Raw genomic sequence first — 13,552 nt, forward strand, 5'->3', positions numbered from 1 at the left:
AAACAGTATAATAGACAGTGTCCAGAATCCTCAGGAAATTCGCAAAGTCCCAAAATGGACTAGTGTAATATATGTTTAATTGGTCAGGTAGTGTGCGTGGAGAGAGGAATATCCTGAGGGCTGACTGATCCACTCAAAGGTGAGCGACCACTGGATATCCTCCCAAATTGGATAATAATGGACTTCATTGACAATTGTGCTCGAGGCTTTCTGGCGGTAGTTACACCATGATTAAAGTAACTTTGATAAACCTGTACACATTCCAATATTACCTCAAGACACATAATACACATAACAATTGTTACTAATTAATAATAATTACGACATTCAGGAAACAGTACTGACTGATACTAAGGCGCATGTATTATTATTAAATGCCACTGTTATCACTTTAGTTTTGAATGATATTTACGAACACATAAAACAAATCTAACACATCCTAACAGAGGGATTGTTCTTAATAATAGTATAATAGCACATCCTAACACATACATGTTATGCATACTTATAAACACAAATATGTATACAAATACATTACAACAGTATGGAAAATATAGATATTATATCCATCATTGAAGCCCAGTTAAAATACAAATGTACTGAAATGTACTTATATATAAAACATCAGTGATAATGGCAATAATCTGCTACAAAGTTCAGCAACCATACTAACACTCTTGTAATACTGTAGCCTTCAGTGATCACTGTAAGAGTTCAATGATCTTGATAACGTGAGACAGAGCTCAGTGACAACGGTAACTTTAACATAGAACAGATCTCGGTGATCATGGTAACATGGGCCAGAGCTCAGTGATCATGGTAACATGGGCCAGAGCTCAGTGATCATGGTAACATGGGCCAGAGCTCAGTGATCATGGTAACATGGGCCAGAGCTCAGTGATCATGGTAACATGGGCCAGAGCTCAGTGATCATGGTAACATGGGCCAGAGCTCAGTGATCATGGTAACATGGGCCAGAGCTCAGTGATCATGGTAACATGGGCCAGAGCTCAGTGATCATGGTAACATGGGCCAGAGCTCAGTGATCATGGTAACATGGGCCAGAGCTCAGTGATCATGGTAACATGGGCCAGAGCTCAGTGATCATGGTAACATGGGCCAGAGCTCAGTGATCATGGTAACATGGGCCAGAGCTCAGTGATCATGGTAACATGGGCCAGAGCTCAGTGATCATGGTAACATGGGCCAGAGCTCAGTGATCATGGTAACATGGGCCAGAGCTCAGTGATCATGGTAACATGGGCCAGAGCTCAGTGATCATGGTAACATGGGCCAGAGCTCAGCGATCCTGTTAACATGCTACTAAGCTCAGTGTTCCGGGGCAGACGGGGAGCGGTAAAGATGCACAAGAATCCAGCCGAAGGTGCCGGCGCAGGCCAGCACAGGGAACATCACTTGCGATGCTCTGTTGTACTTCATGGCTGCGCTGCACCTCCTCTGGTGTAGAACCAGCAGGTTATTATTCATGCCGTGACTTCTCGCTGGTAAGCGACAAGCCACCACCGGGGTTATTCCTTTTACATTTCTCAAGGCAGAAGGAGCATTAAAGTCGCTCTGGAGTTTGTCTACGAGGCGTTGATTTTCAATGACTACCAGTGTGACTACTATGAGGAAGTCTGTTATGATGAGGGAGACATGCCAAATGTCTATTAGCTTGAGATATGCTGTCTTGGGAATGGACTGGCTTGTTTGGGTGAAGAGGGAGGCTAGAACCAACAGCGATGTAAGAGACACCATGATGCGGTCCTGGTGTGAAGGAAAAATTTATAAAAAAATATTGCAGTCAGTTTCGATCTTTTACTCCTGAAGCAAAAGAAAATACTTACACAGACACTTTCGAGCATTTATTGCATAGGCTTTTTTATTTATACACCATTAGTGAGGAGTCATAGAGGTACGACCCCTGAGCAATATTAATAATAATAATATTACCGTGAAGTCCTCCATGGCGAAGAAGAATGTGAGGTAACATATGGAGACCATGAGTAGGCTGGGGATGACAGAGTTACCTATGTAGTAGCCGTACTGGTTACGGAACTGAAGGCGCAGCTGTGTCCGCCAACGAACAATCCAGTAAAAAGAAATTAGAAATCCAAGTCATAGCAAACGCAAGCGTATATAAACCATGTTCAAAGTTTTTTTTTTTGTTTCAGATAATTTACAAAAAATATTCATCGAGTTTTTTTTTCCTGGCGACTCAAATGAGACGAGTTGAAAAAAAAATGTATAACCTCTCTTACAGGAGGGGGTTGAATTCTGTCTCATGAATCATTCTCTTGTAATCTGAGCATACAAGAATACTAACAGCTAGGATAAAGTAGCACATACAATGTAAATGAGACATTTGTGTAACACTTGAGTATCTTCATTCTGGAAACGTGTCGCGATCCAGTGGTTTCTTCAGTCCAATACAGAGAAGAACGGTGGAAGATGCGGAGGGTCTAGATGCCTGGAGTTTACCTGGAGAGAGTTCCGGGGGTCAACGCCCCCGCGGCCCGGCCCGCGACCAGGCCTCCTGGCGGATCAGAGCCTGATCAACCAGGCTGTTGCTGCTGGCTGCACGCAAACCAACGTACGAGCCACAGCCCGGCTGATCAGGAACTGATGCAGGGAATTCTTCAACACAACACAACACAGGTGAGCCTCCCCTCACAACACAACCTGGGTAAGCCCCCCCTCACAACACAGGTGAGCCTCCCCTCACAACACAACCTGGGTAAGCCCCCCTCACAACACAGGTGAGCCTCCCCTCACAACACAACCTGGGTAAGCCCCCCCTCACAACACAGGTGAGCCTCCCCTCACAACACAACCTGGGTAAGCCCCCCTCACAACACAGGTGAGCCTCCCCTCACAACACAACCTGGGTAAGCCCCCCCTCACAACACAGGTGAGCCTCCCCTCACAACACAACCTGGGTAAGCCCCCCCTCACAACACAGGTGAGCCTCCCCTCACAACACAACCTGGGTAAGCCCCCCCTCACAACACAGGTGAGCCTCCCCTCACAACACAACCTGGGTAAGCCCCCCTCACAACACAGGTGAGCCTCCCCTCACAACACAACCTGGGTAAGCCCCCCTCACAACACACAACACAGGTGAGCCTCCCCTCACAACACAACCTGGGTAAGCCCCCCCTCACAACACAGGTGAGCCTCCCCTCACAACACAACCTGGGGCCCCCCCTCACAACACAGGTGAGCCTCCCCTCACAACACAACCCCCCCCTCACAACACAGGTGAGCCTCCCCTCACAACACAACCCCCCCCTCACAACACAGGTGAGCCTCCCCTCACAACACAACCTAAGCCCCCCCTCACAACACAGGTGACAACACAACCTGGGTAAGCCCCCCTCACAACACAGGTGAGCACTCCCTTCACAACACAACCTGGGTAAGCCCCCCCTCACAACACAGGTGAGCCTCCCCTCACAACACAACCTGGGTAAGTCCCCCCTCACAACACAGGTGAGCCTCCCCTCACAACACAACCTGGGTAAGCCCCCCCTCACAACACAGGTGAGCCTCCCTTCACAACACAACCTGGGTAAGCCCCCCTCACAACACAGGTGAGCCTCCCCTCACAACACAACCTGGGTAAGCCCCCCTCACAACACAGGTGAGCCTCCCCTCACAACACAACCTGGGTAAGCCCCCCTCACAACACAGGTGAGCCTCCCTTCACAACACAACCTGGGTAAGCCCCCCTCACAACACAGGTGAGCCTCCCCTCACAACACAACCTGGGTAAGCCCCCCTCACAACACAGGTGAGCCTCCCTTCACAACACAACCTGGGTAAGCCCCCCTCACAACACAGGTGAGCCTCCCCTCACAACACAACCTGGGTAAGCCCCCCCTAACAACACAGGTGAGCCTCCCCTCACAACACAACCTGGGTAAGCCCCCCCTCACAACACAGGTGAGCCTCCCCTCACAACACAACCTGGGTAAGCCCCCCACTCACAACACAGGTGAGCCTCCCTTCACAACACAACCTGGGTAAGCCCCCCTCACAACACAGGTGAGCCTCACCTCACAACACAGGTGAGCCTTCCCTCACATCATAACAGGTAAGCTTTATCACTGAGTGCCTTACCTGCATGGAGGTGGACAAGTTGTTCCAGCTGACAAGTGTCTCGTTCAGTAGTTGATACTCCAGCAACATCCTCTTTCCCGTGAAGGCCACGCCCTCCTGTGCATGTACAACACATCTATAACCCACAACATATATGCAACACATCACACATGTGCAACACACCATCGCTCTTTTACTACGAAAATTTTAATTTTTGTAAATAATGGAAACATAACTGAATCTTCTTTTATTAAGTTCCATTTCGCGTCTTATTTTGGGCATTTATTACCAGGATCAAATATATTTGATTTTATTAACAAAGTTAACCAATTCTCCAAATTTTTAGCATACAGATTAACCAATCACAGAACGGGCAAGACTTGAACCCATCGCAGGAGAGTCCTGATATAGGTTTGAATCCCATCCGTTCCGTGATTGGTTTGCAATCGTGTAATAACACGATTTCGTGTCCTATTTTTGAGTTACAATCTTCAGTTTATATTTTATTAATTATAATGTTATTGCTGATTCTTTTTAAAAGACGTTTAATATTGGACACTGACCTGGACCAGGAGAAGGTTGCCAGCAGACTGGTCAGGGAGGGAGAAGGTGAGAGAACATATCTGAGAGTCGAAGGGATAGACATGCAGCAGGAACAGACACATGGCTGTCACTGTATACTGCTGAACCAACTTCAGAGTGCTGCCGGACCCGCTGTACATGTCATCTGGTGAACCAGGAGTACATGTTAATATACAATTCTGATTACCATCAACACCACAACTTCCAGCACCACCATCCCCACAGTCTGACGTGCTGTACTGTTCGTCTGGTTCCCCAAAACTACAGTTAGTACATCAAAATGGTTACCATCAATACAACAATCACCACCAATATCTCTAAAACCTCCAACACAGCATATCACAAAGGCTATCAGCAACACCACTAGCACCACCTACACCTCCAGCACTACCTGTATTGCCGCACCTGCTGTAGGTGAGGTTTCTAAGTTAGGTTCGGTCCAAAAATGTAAAAAATGCATCATGGTGAATGAAAAAATATATCAGTGTAAAATAATTTTTTGGGAATGTGCAACACCTAAGGGAGTACTGCCTATACGGCAAGTTCTGCTTACTACATGGGGTGGAACGAAGTACATACAGCATCTCTTAATAGAAAACGAAACATGAGGAATTGACTCGCGAAATCGTAATGACACGATTGCAAACAAACCATACCACGGATGGGGATAGAACCCGCGATCAGAGTCTCAAAACTCCAGACCGTCGCGTTAGCCACTAGCTAACGCGACGGTCTGGAGTTTTGAGACTCTCTGACCGCGGGTTCTATCCCGTCCGTGGTATGGTTTGTGAGGAATTGCTTAAAAGCAGCTCTCATCAGTCTACATAAAACCATCAGTAAATCAATGTTGCTTCAGTATAAAGCCTGTAGTAAGTAACCTTTGCACACAAGGCCCCACCTACACCACACCACCTGTGACTTGATAATTAGCTTTTTTGTCTATTTTTCATGTGATGTGACCACTCATACCGTCCACCTCATGGAAATTTAAGGAATATTTTTTTTCTGTAGACTTTATGCTCAAGTCTTGCGCAAAACGCTGTTTAAAATGGTTTCCGCTGCTTACGTGTCTATAACCAAAATGTTTCTGACACTTTAGCAGCCCAGGCTAAAACTAAAGTTCTTAGCACTACAACTACTGCCGCCATCAAGGATCTAACCAGATATTGTTGAGAAATAAGCTACACAATCACAGTACTTCTTAGCTTGTCTTGGTAGGTAATCGTGGCTGGGACGCACCTTCAGTGTAGTAGGTATCATCGTCAGGCAGTGATTGAGAGTCACGACGAATCAGCAACTTCACAAGGTGCTGCTTCACATCAGTTGGGTTGTAGTAACCATCACTCACTAAAATCTCTGGCATCCACAGCTTTTCAATCACCTTCAAATATACATTTTTTTCTTTAAAAATTATCCTGAAACTGTATTATTGGTTTAAGAATAAAGAAATGGAAAATTTAAACTGAACGTTTTAACAGCCTATTTTAATACTTAATATATTGGAAATTTGTACCACAATATACATTATTTCTTTTGCTTATTTACAGGTAAATGAGGCTGGATTTTTTGATGTAGAGGAAACATTTCTTACATCGCAGAGCGACTAAAACTGTTCTGATTAGGTATTCCCTGTAAATATGGAAAAATTCGTACAACTTTTGACATGTGCTGGTGCGTTTTTTGGTCAGTTTTAGTTTTATATACCCAAAGGTTATTCTGCTTTTCTGTGCAAGAACTACTGGAAAAATGTCTGCTGATAGGCCTTAAATTTTTAACATTGATGTATCTTACTTAGGATTGTTGTATTATTTTCCATGTAATAAACTATTGAAGCTATAATGGTATATGCATTCTTTCTGAAGAAGAATTATTAACAAATTTAAGCCATGTCGGTACAAATTCACTAATTTACCAGCAACATGGTAAGAAAACTAGATTTAATCCGTTTTTTGTGTAATACCTGAAGATTGGCTTCAAAAACTGTTACCACTGGTGTGTTTTGTTCCAAGGAAAACTTATATTTTTCTTGCACTCTGAAAGTTCCAATTTGCAAATTTCATTAAACAAAGTGTGATTTTTTCTTTCTGTGCAATCACTGGAGAATCTTTTGATCTCCTTCCAGCGTTTAAATGTGATACATCTGACAAGATTGGTTCCTGCTTCTTTAGTAATAATGTAGTTGTTTTATTGAGAAAACCGAGAAATTTCAATGCTGATGTATCTTTCTTGGGAGACGACCGACTTGGTCTAAGAAAAAAAAAAAAAAAAAAAAAAAAAAAAAAAACATTTTCAATTATATATATATATATATATATATATATATATATATAAAGCGTTATCTCACAGTCCACAGCAGAATTCGAACCCGCACCCTCTGTATCAAAGTACACAGTACTTTCGCCACTCAGCCAGATCCCAGATAAGTATGGGCACCTAGCCCAAGCTAGACGGTCAAGCCCCATACCCCGGGACACCAAGACAGTGATAAGCTATTTCATCAAATCCTGCCACATGCAGTGAACAACGAAAGAAACTTGAAATGCTTAATTTGCAAGCGGGCGAACTTTTAACAAACATTATCTCTCATTCCACAGCAGGATTCGAACCTACACACTGTATCACAGTACATAGTACTTTTTCCACTCAGATCTTTCGCATTCTTCGTCGCTATGCAATGTTGCAAGACAGAAATAGATAGGATGAGAAATTCTCTGAGGCAAAGCAGAAGGTATCAATGGTGGCCCATGACACAGACTCTCATTGGCCACTACTGATACCTGCTTTGCTTCAGAAAATTTTTCCTTCTTGTTGCCGTCTTGCACCACTGCATAGCTCCTGATGAGGAACGAGAGTGCGAAAGATCTAGAGCTATAGATTTCCATCCCCACGTGGCTAGGTTGCCATTAGCCAGAAGTGTAACACGGTATATACATAAGTTTAAAATGTAAAAAAAACTAAGTTGATACACCTAGAAATAAAATAAGGAGGGGTGATCGATGCATTGAGAAAAGGCAATGGATTACTTACCCTCGCCTTGTTTACAAAATCTCCAGGGCGGAGATTCCGTAGTAAGAGTCTCTCATCTTTCCATTTGATGCTTTGTATTACGTCAATAGCCAAGTTAAATCCTGCCAGATCAAATTTTCTGATTGATGTGATCTGAATGGAGATGTAGAGAGCCATCTGCTCTGAATCTCCTGCAGGCGGAGCAAGTTCTGAGGGATATCCTTCAGGGAAAACGATAGCCTGACAGTTGAGCTCATCTGTGCTGTCCTGACAGTCGACCTTATAGTCACAGCGTTTTGTCTTGTTGATACACGAGCCGTCACTACACGTGAAGTCGTTCTCACCACATGAGGTCAATAACAGCTCTACCTGCACACATAAAGGTCTTGATCACTACATACACACACGTATATAAATATATATATCAATAACACTGCACTAGCCAAGGATTCGAACCCATGTTGTACTGGCCTGACTCATGGTAAGCGAGAACCGCATAACACTTTAAACCACAGGACCACCCAACCCTTCTGTGGCTTAACGCGTCATGTGGTTCTCGCTTACCATGAGTCAGGCCATACAACATGGGTTCGAATCCTTGGCTAGCGCAGTGTTGTCATTGATCAATACCACTCGTTCGTGGTTACAATAATAATAATAATAATAATAATAATAATAATAATAATAATATATATATATATATATATATATATATATATATATATATATATATATATATATATATATATATATATATATATATATATATATATATATATATATAAGACACTAAATTAGTTGAACGGAAGCTCTTATGTACAGTAAAGAAGCAACGTAAAAAAAGTGAGGGACACGTAAACAAAGGAACTAAAATAGGAATACATGCAATAAAACTGTGTTAAGGAGCACTGTCGTGAGCATACTGGACTATTTTCACTGACTTCGTCAACATGCTTATATATCCACTACTCTGTAACTAAATTAATTCTTTCCCATATATTTTTTTATTTATTATAGCCTAGTATCACCATATAGGCCAGGTTGACCTAACTTAGTTACTTTTTGCTGGTTAGTTTCCTTTCTTGATGGTTTGTGTAATTTAATAAAAAAACATATTCAATAGACACTTGGCATTATCGTATACAGTACTGAAACTGGGAACATTGTTAGTTGAAACTAATCCCTTTATCTTCCTCTGCTGCACGTTGCTGTATTCCATCAATACTCTAGCATCAGCGAATTTGTTTATGGTTCTGTGTGTCTATGTGTCAGTATACTGCAATATTTTTGTGCCCAGTGAGAGTAAAGTTGAGAAAGTCAACACCAAAATAATTTATTTCCCCAATTGGGGCTCCTAAGAGATATTAGTTTGCCAATGTTTTATTATTATTATTATTATTGTTATTTGAACTTAATGCCAAGGTATCAACAGTCAAATAGAAATTACCAACCTTGAGATGTGAAAGCAGTGCAAGAGATATTAGTAAAAAATTGTGAATAATTTATAGGAATGTTGATAGCCAAAGGCTATCAACAAAACTGCTTAATTTTTAATTGACAATATTTGTAATAGAAGAAAATTTGGACACATGAGTAAATATCTTTGTTATTATTGAATTCCATCTGCCAGTCAATATTTTTCACTGATACCTTATGATACGTCCAGGAGCTTGAATGAGATATTATGGGTACCATTTGGAAATTTGGGTAGTAAGTTTATAATTAGGAAGGATGGCCAATGATCAGTTCTACTGTTAGCGATTATGACAGTTTTTATAGGCATTTTGTTGGCCCAGATGTGGTAAAGAGAATATGTAGATGTCTCGATAATTCGCGCGAATTTGTTTATTGTATATATTGGTAGTCAATTATGCATGCTGTTTAGGAACGCAGTTCTATGGTGTCATCAAAGTGTTTACTTAGGGATCTGGAAAATGAGATATTCTTGTTACTAAAGATTGTGCTTGGCTAGTTGTAGTCTTAAAAAACAAAACAATAAATGACATGCCAACGCACTCTGTCCCAGGCCCAGACTCGTGGAACTTCGTGTTCATCAAGAACTGCAAGAAGCCCGTGTCACGTGCCTTAATTTAAGCATTCTATGGAGAGAAAGCATGGACACAGGAATCATCCCACAGTCACTAAAACATAGCCACACTCCACAGAGGTGGCAGTAAAGCGATTGCAAAGCAGTAAAGCAAAATGAGTGATAAAGAAATTACAAGATAAATGCGTAGATGGATCTATAAATTCCTAACAAATATAACACAAAAAGTAACAGTAAACAGAGTAATGTCAGAAGCGGCTACAGTGAAAAGCTCTGTCCCGCAAGGTACAGTACTCGCTCCCATCCTGTTCCTCATTCTTATATCCGATATACATGTCTCCTTTGCGGATGACACCCGAATTTGCATGACAGTGTCACCCGTCGAAGACACTGCAAGTCTCTAAGCGGACATCAAACAAATCTTTAAATGGGCCGCAGAAAACAATATGAAGTTCAATGAAGACAAATTTCAATTACTCCGCTATGGAACACTCGAGGAAATGAAAATTGCATCGGAGTATAAAATAAACTCCAACCACACAATAGAGCTAAAAACTAATGTGAAGGACCTGGGAATGATAATGTCAGAGGATTTCAGTTTCAAAGATCACAACAATGTATTTACCACAACTTTTAGGAAAATGATATAATAGGTAACGAGAACCTTCAAAAAAAGGGATGCCAAGCCCATGATGATTCTCTTCAAATCGCTTGTTTTCTCTAGGCTGAAATATTGCTGTATACTAATGGCCCCCTTTCAATACAGGCGAAATTGGAAACCTGGAGAATATACTGAGAACTTTCACGGCACGTATAAGTACGATAAAGCACCTAAATTGGGAATGGTTGAAGTCCCTTGATTTGTACTTCCTGGAATGCATGTGAGAAAGATACATGATAATGTACACTGGGAAATCCTAGAGGGACTAATCCAAAATCTGTACACGATCACTCTCTACGAAAGGAAAAGACTTGGCAGGAGATGCAACATCCCCAGTGAAAAGCAAGGACGCCACGAGTACGCTAAGACACGACACAGTAAGCGTCAGGGGCCCAAGACTGTTCAACTGCCTCCCAGCATACATAACGTGAATTACCAAAAGACTCCTGGCTGTCTTCAAGAAGGCACTGGACAGGCACCTAAAGTCAGTACCTGACCAGCCGGGCTGTGGCTCGTACGTCGGTTTACGTACGGCCAGCAGTAATAGCCTGATTGATCAGGCCCTGATCCACCACAAGGCCTGGCCATGGACCGGGCAGCGGGGGCATTGACCCCCGAAACCCCTCCAGGTATTGGTTAGCTTTAAGCTACAACACATGCTTGTGCTACAACACGTGCTGGTGCTATATGTGCTTGCACTACAATACTTGCCGGTACTACAACACTTGCTGGCGCTACAACATGCTGCAACATGCAGTAATGTATGTTGGTACTGCAACACCCTTTGCTGCGACAAAATATGCTGATGCTGCAACAGAGCTACTTGACGTTCTGGCGTCGCGTCACGTGCTGAGTCTTAAACATGTATGTTGCTACCTTATATTCCGGTGCCACAACATGTGATGGTGCTAAACATACCTGTTTTTTAGTGCAGGTGTCGTTGCGCACCTGCCATGTGTTAACGCCGAATGGGTAATCCTCTGGTTTCTTCATTTCCATGATGGCTTCCACTCCCTTCTCCAGGCGACTCCTGATCACCCAACTATCATTCTCCCAAATTATTCTACTTAGGAAGAAGCCTTCAAATACTGGTTTCCTGTTATAGTAGTTGTGTGGGGAATAGAAACGGTCAAATTTCGATAACTTGCAAAGACCACGTAAATGTAGTCTTGGAATAACCGTGACATTACATATTGGACACTGTCGTAAGTCACAAGGCGATGCGCCCCATATGTACTTGTAGTGAAAGGTAGCAGCAGCAACACACCTGTGCTCGTTTACAGGTTTTGACCAGGCTAAGTGAAACTTGTGCCAAGTTAGAGGCTTTCCGTCTGATAACTTTGTCCACCATCCACTTGTAAGGTTCGCTGTGAGGCCGAACCAAAATGATGTTCCCCAACTATCTGCACAGTGGAAGTTAAAATCTTCAAATTTATCATAGATTGCCTCATTCTCTTCATTATTTGTGGGCACAACTATCCCTCCAGTGAAATAGCTACACATGGCTTTTGCTCGGTCAAAGTCAACTCTCTCGGGAACAATCATGGCAACATCTGTAGATGGTGTACAAACATCGAATAAGTTCATGTTATAGACCAAAATATCACCACTTAAATGAAAGTTAGACATGTTCACATCAAAACTGTAAAGAGGCGATGGCAAGTCGACATAGGATTCGCAGGCCACAAATTCTTGGAGGTGTTTAAGAGACAGAGCAACATTGTACAACCTGAAGTCTGCCAGATCTCCATGTAAAGATTCACTGACCACATAAAAAGCTGCTGGGTTGTAGTTCTGTCCCACCAAGAAGCGGCCACCTCCTCTCACTTTGTTCAGCTCTGCTGGTGTGATTCCTGGACGACGTATCAACGCTTCATGTATCTGTCAAATAATAGACAAGACAGAAATGTTGCAATATCTTTTAGCGCATCTACTTCGGCTGGGATTACATCCAGCCACGGTATTATGACTTTTTATTCTTCATGACATCCTGTAATTGGGTATCCCTGAGGGTACCCCTTCAGGGACACCCAAGTTGAGTTGTCATTTAGATCATAACTTGAGAAGGCCAGATTCGATCAGCTTTTCAATACCGTTTATGGTAACGGGAACAAAGTTCATGCAGCTATTAGCATTTATGGAAACTTATCCCTTTAAAATATGCACCTTCAAGTCTGCATAAATACCTCAGTGAAAATAAAGACTGAAACTGCTTGAGTGTTACCTGGAGTATACCTGGAGGTGTGTTCCGGGTAAACTCCCCCTTGGCCCGGTCCATGACCAGAGGTGCTAGAGAGAAGAATCAAGAGTAAAAAAAATCATGAATTAACATACAAACTCCTGAATAATGTGTCCAAATCTTACTTGGCAAGAAGGACCTGACTGGGGCCAGAAAACATCCTTCTCAAGGAAAACTGAGAACAGTCTAGTAGTCTACCGCGGTATTGCTTTTTTATAAGTTCCAGTTTAGCTTAGAGACGATATTTCTTAAAAAATCAAGTAATGTATAGTAGGATTTGGTAAATTGTATATAGGTTTCCCTATATTACTACACCACTCACTACGTTATCGAAGACGATGTGCTGGGAGTCACCGGTCATGTTAGCTGACACACATAGATGGTGCCAGGTGAAGAGCCGGATAGGGACCTTCAACTCCATGAAGCCAGAGTACCCGCAACACTCCAGTCGTAGTGATGACTGTGGCCACTCTATACCTGCAACAGTCGTAGTGATAACTGTGGCCACTCTATACCTGCAACAGTCGTAGTGATAACTGTGGCCACTCTATACCTGCAACAGTCGTAGTGATAACTGTGGCCACTCTATACCTGCAACATAGATTTAGGGATTACGGTGACCGATCAACACACACGCAGTGCAACACACGTACTAGATGGTCTAGATATCGAGAGTAGGCCCACTACTAGTGGGTCATGGACCACAGGCTGAGAACCACTGACTGGCCAAAAATAAATTATTTTCCAGTGCAGGTGTTAATATGATGAACTGAAACCCTCTCCAGGTAAATTCCAGGTAAACCCAGGTTTTCAAATGGCTTAAATAGCATATAAATAATCATAAGGTTTCTTATACACAAATAACCCGCACATAAAAGAGAGAAGCTTACGACGACGTTTCGGTCCGACTTGTATC

The 13,552-nt window shown here is 42.7% G+C and overlaps 1 protein-coding gene across 1 annotated transcript in view; it reads right to left on the bottom strand.

Moving 5' to 3' along the window:
* Positions 1-950: 950 nt before the first annotated feature.
* Positions 951-13,552, bottom strand: part of LOC128688573 (uncharacterized) — a 44,505-nt gene continuing 31,903 nt past the window's right edge. Inside the window, exons 6-13 of the mRNA XM_070084729.1 lie at positions 12,959-13,113; positions 11,316-12,278; positions 7,711-8,058; positions 5,923-6,064; positions 4,665-4,828; positions 4,123-4,218; positions 1,954-2,070; positions 951-1,767 (exon numbers count right to left, since the gene is read on the bottom strand). Of these exons, the coding sequence (XP_069940830.1) occupies positions 1,330-1,767; positions 1,954-2,070; positions 4,123-4,218; positions 4,665-4,828; positions 5,923-6,064; positions 7,711-8,058; positions 11,316-12,278; positions 12,959-13,113 (2,423 nt within the window). The 3' untranslated portion in view covers positions 951-1,329. The remainder of the gene's footprint in view (positions 1,768-1,953; positions 2,071-4,122; positions 4,219-4,664; positions 4,829-5,922; positions 6,065-7,710; positions 8,059-11,315; positions 12,279-12,958; positions 13,114-13,552) is intronic.

The sequence above is a fragment of the Cherax quadricarinatus genome, chromosome 13, assembly GCF_038502225.1.
Source record: "Cherax quadricarinatus isolate ZL_2023a chromosome 13, ASM3850222v1, whole genome shotgun sequence".
NCBI lineage: Eukaryota > Metazoa > Arthropoda > Malacostraca > Decapoda > Parastacidae > Cherax > Cherax quadricarinatus.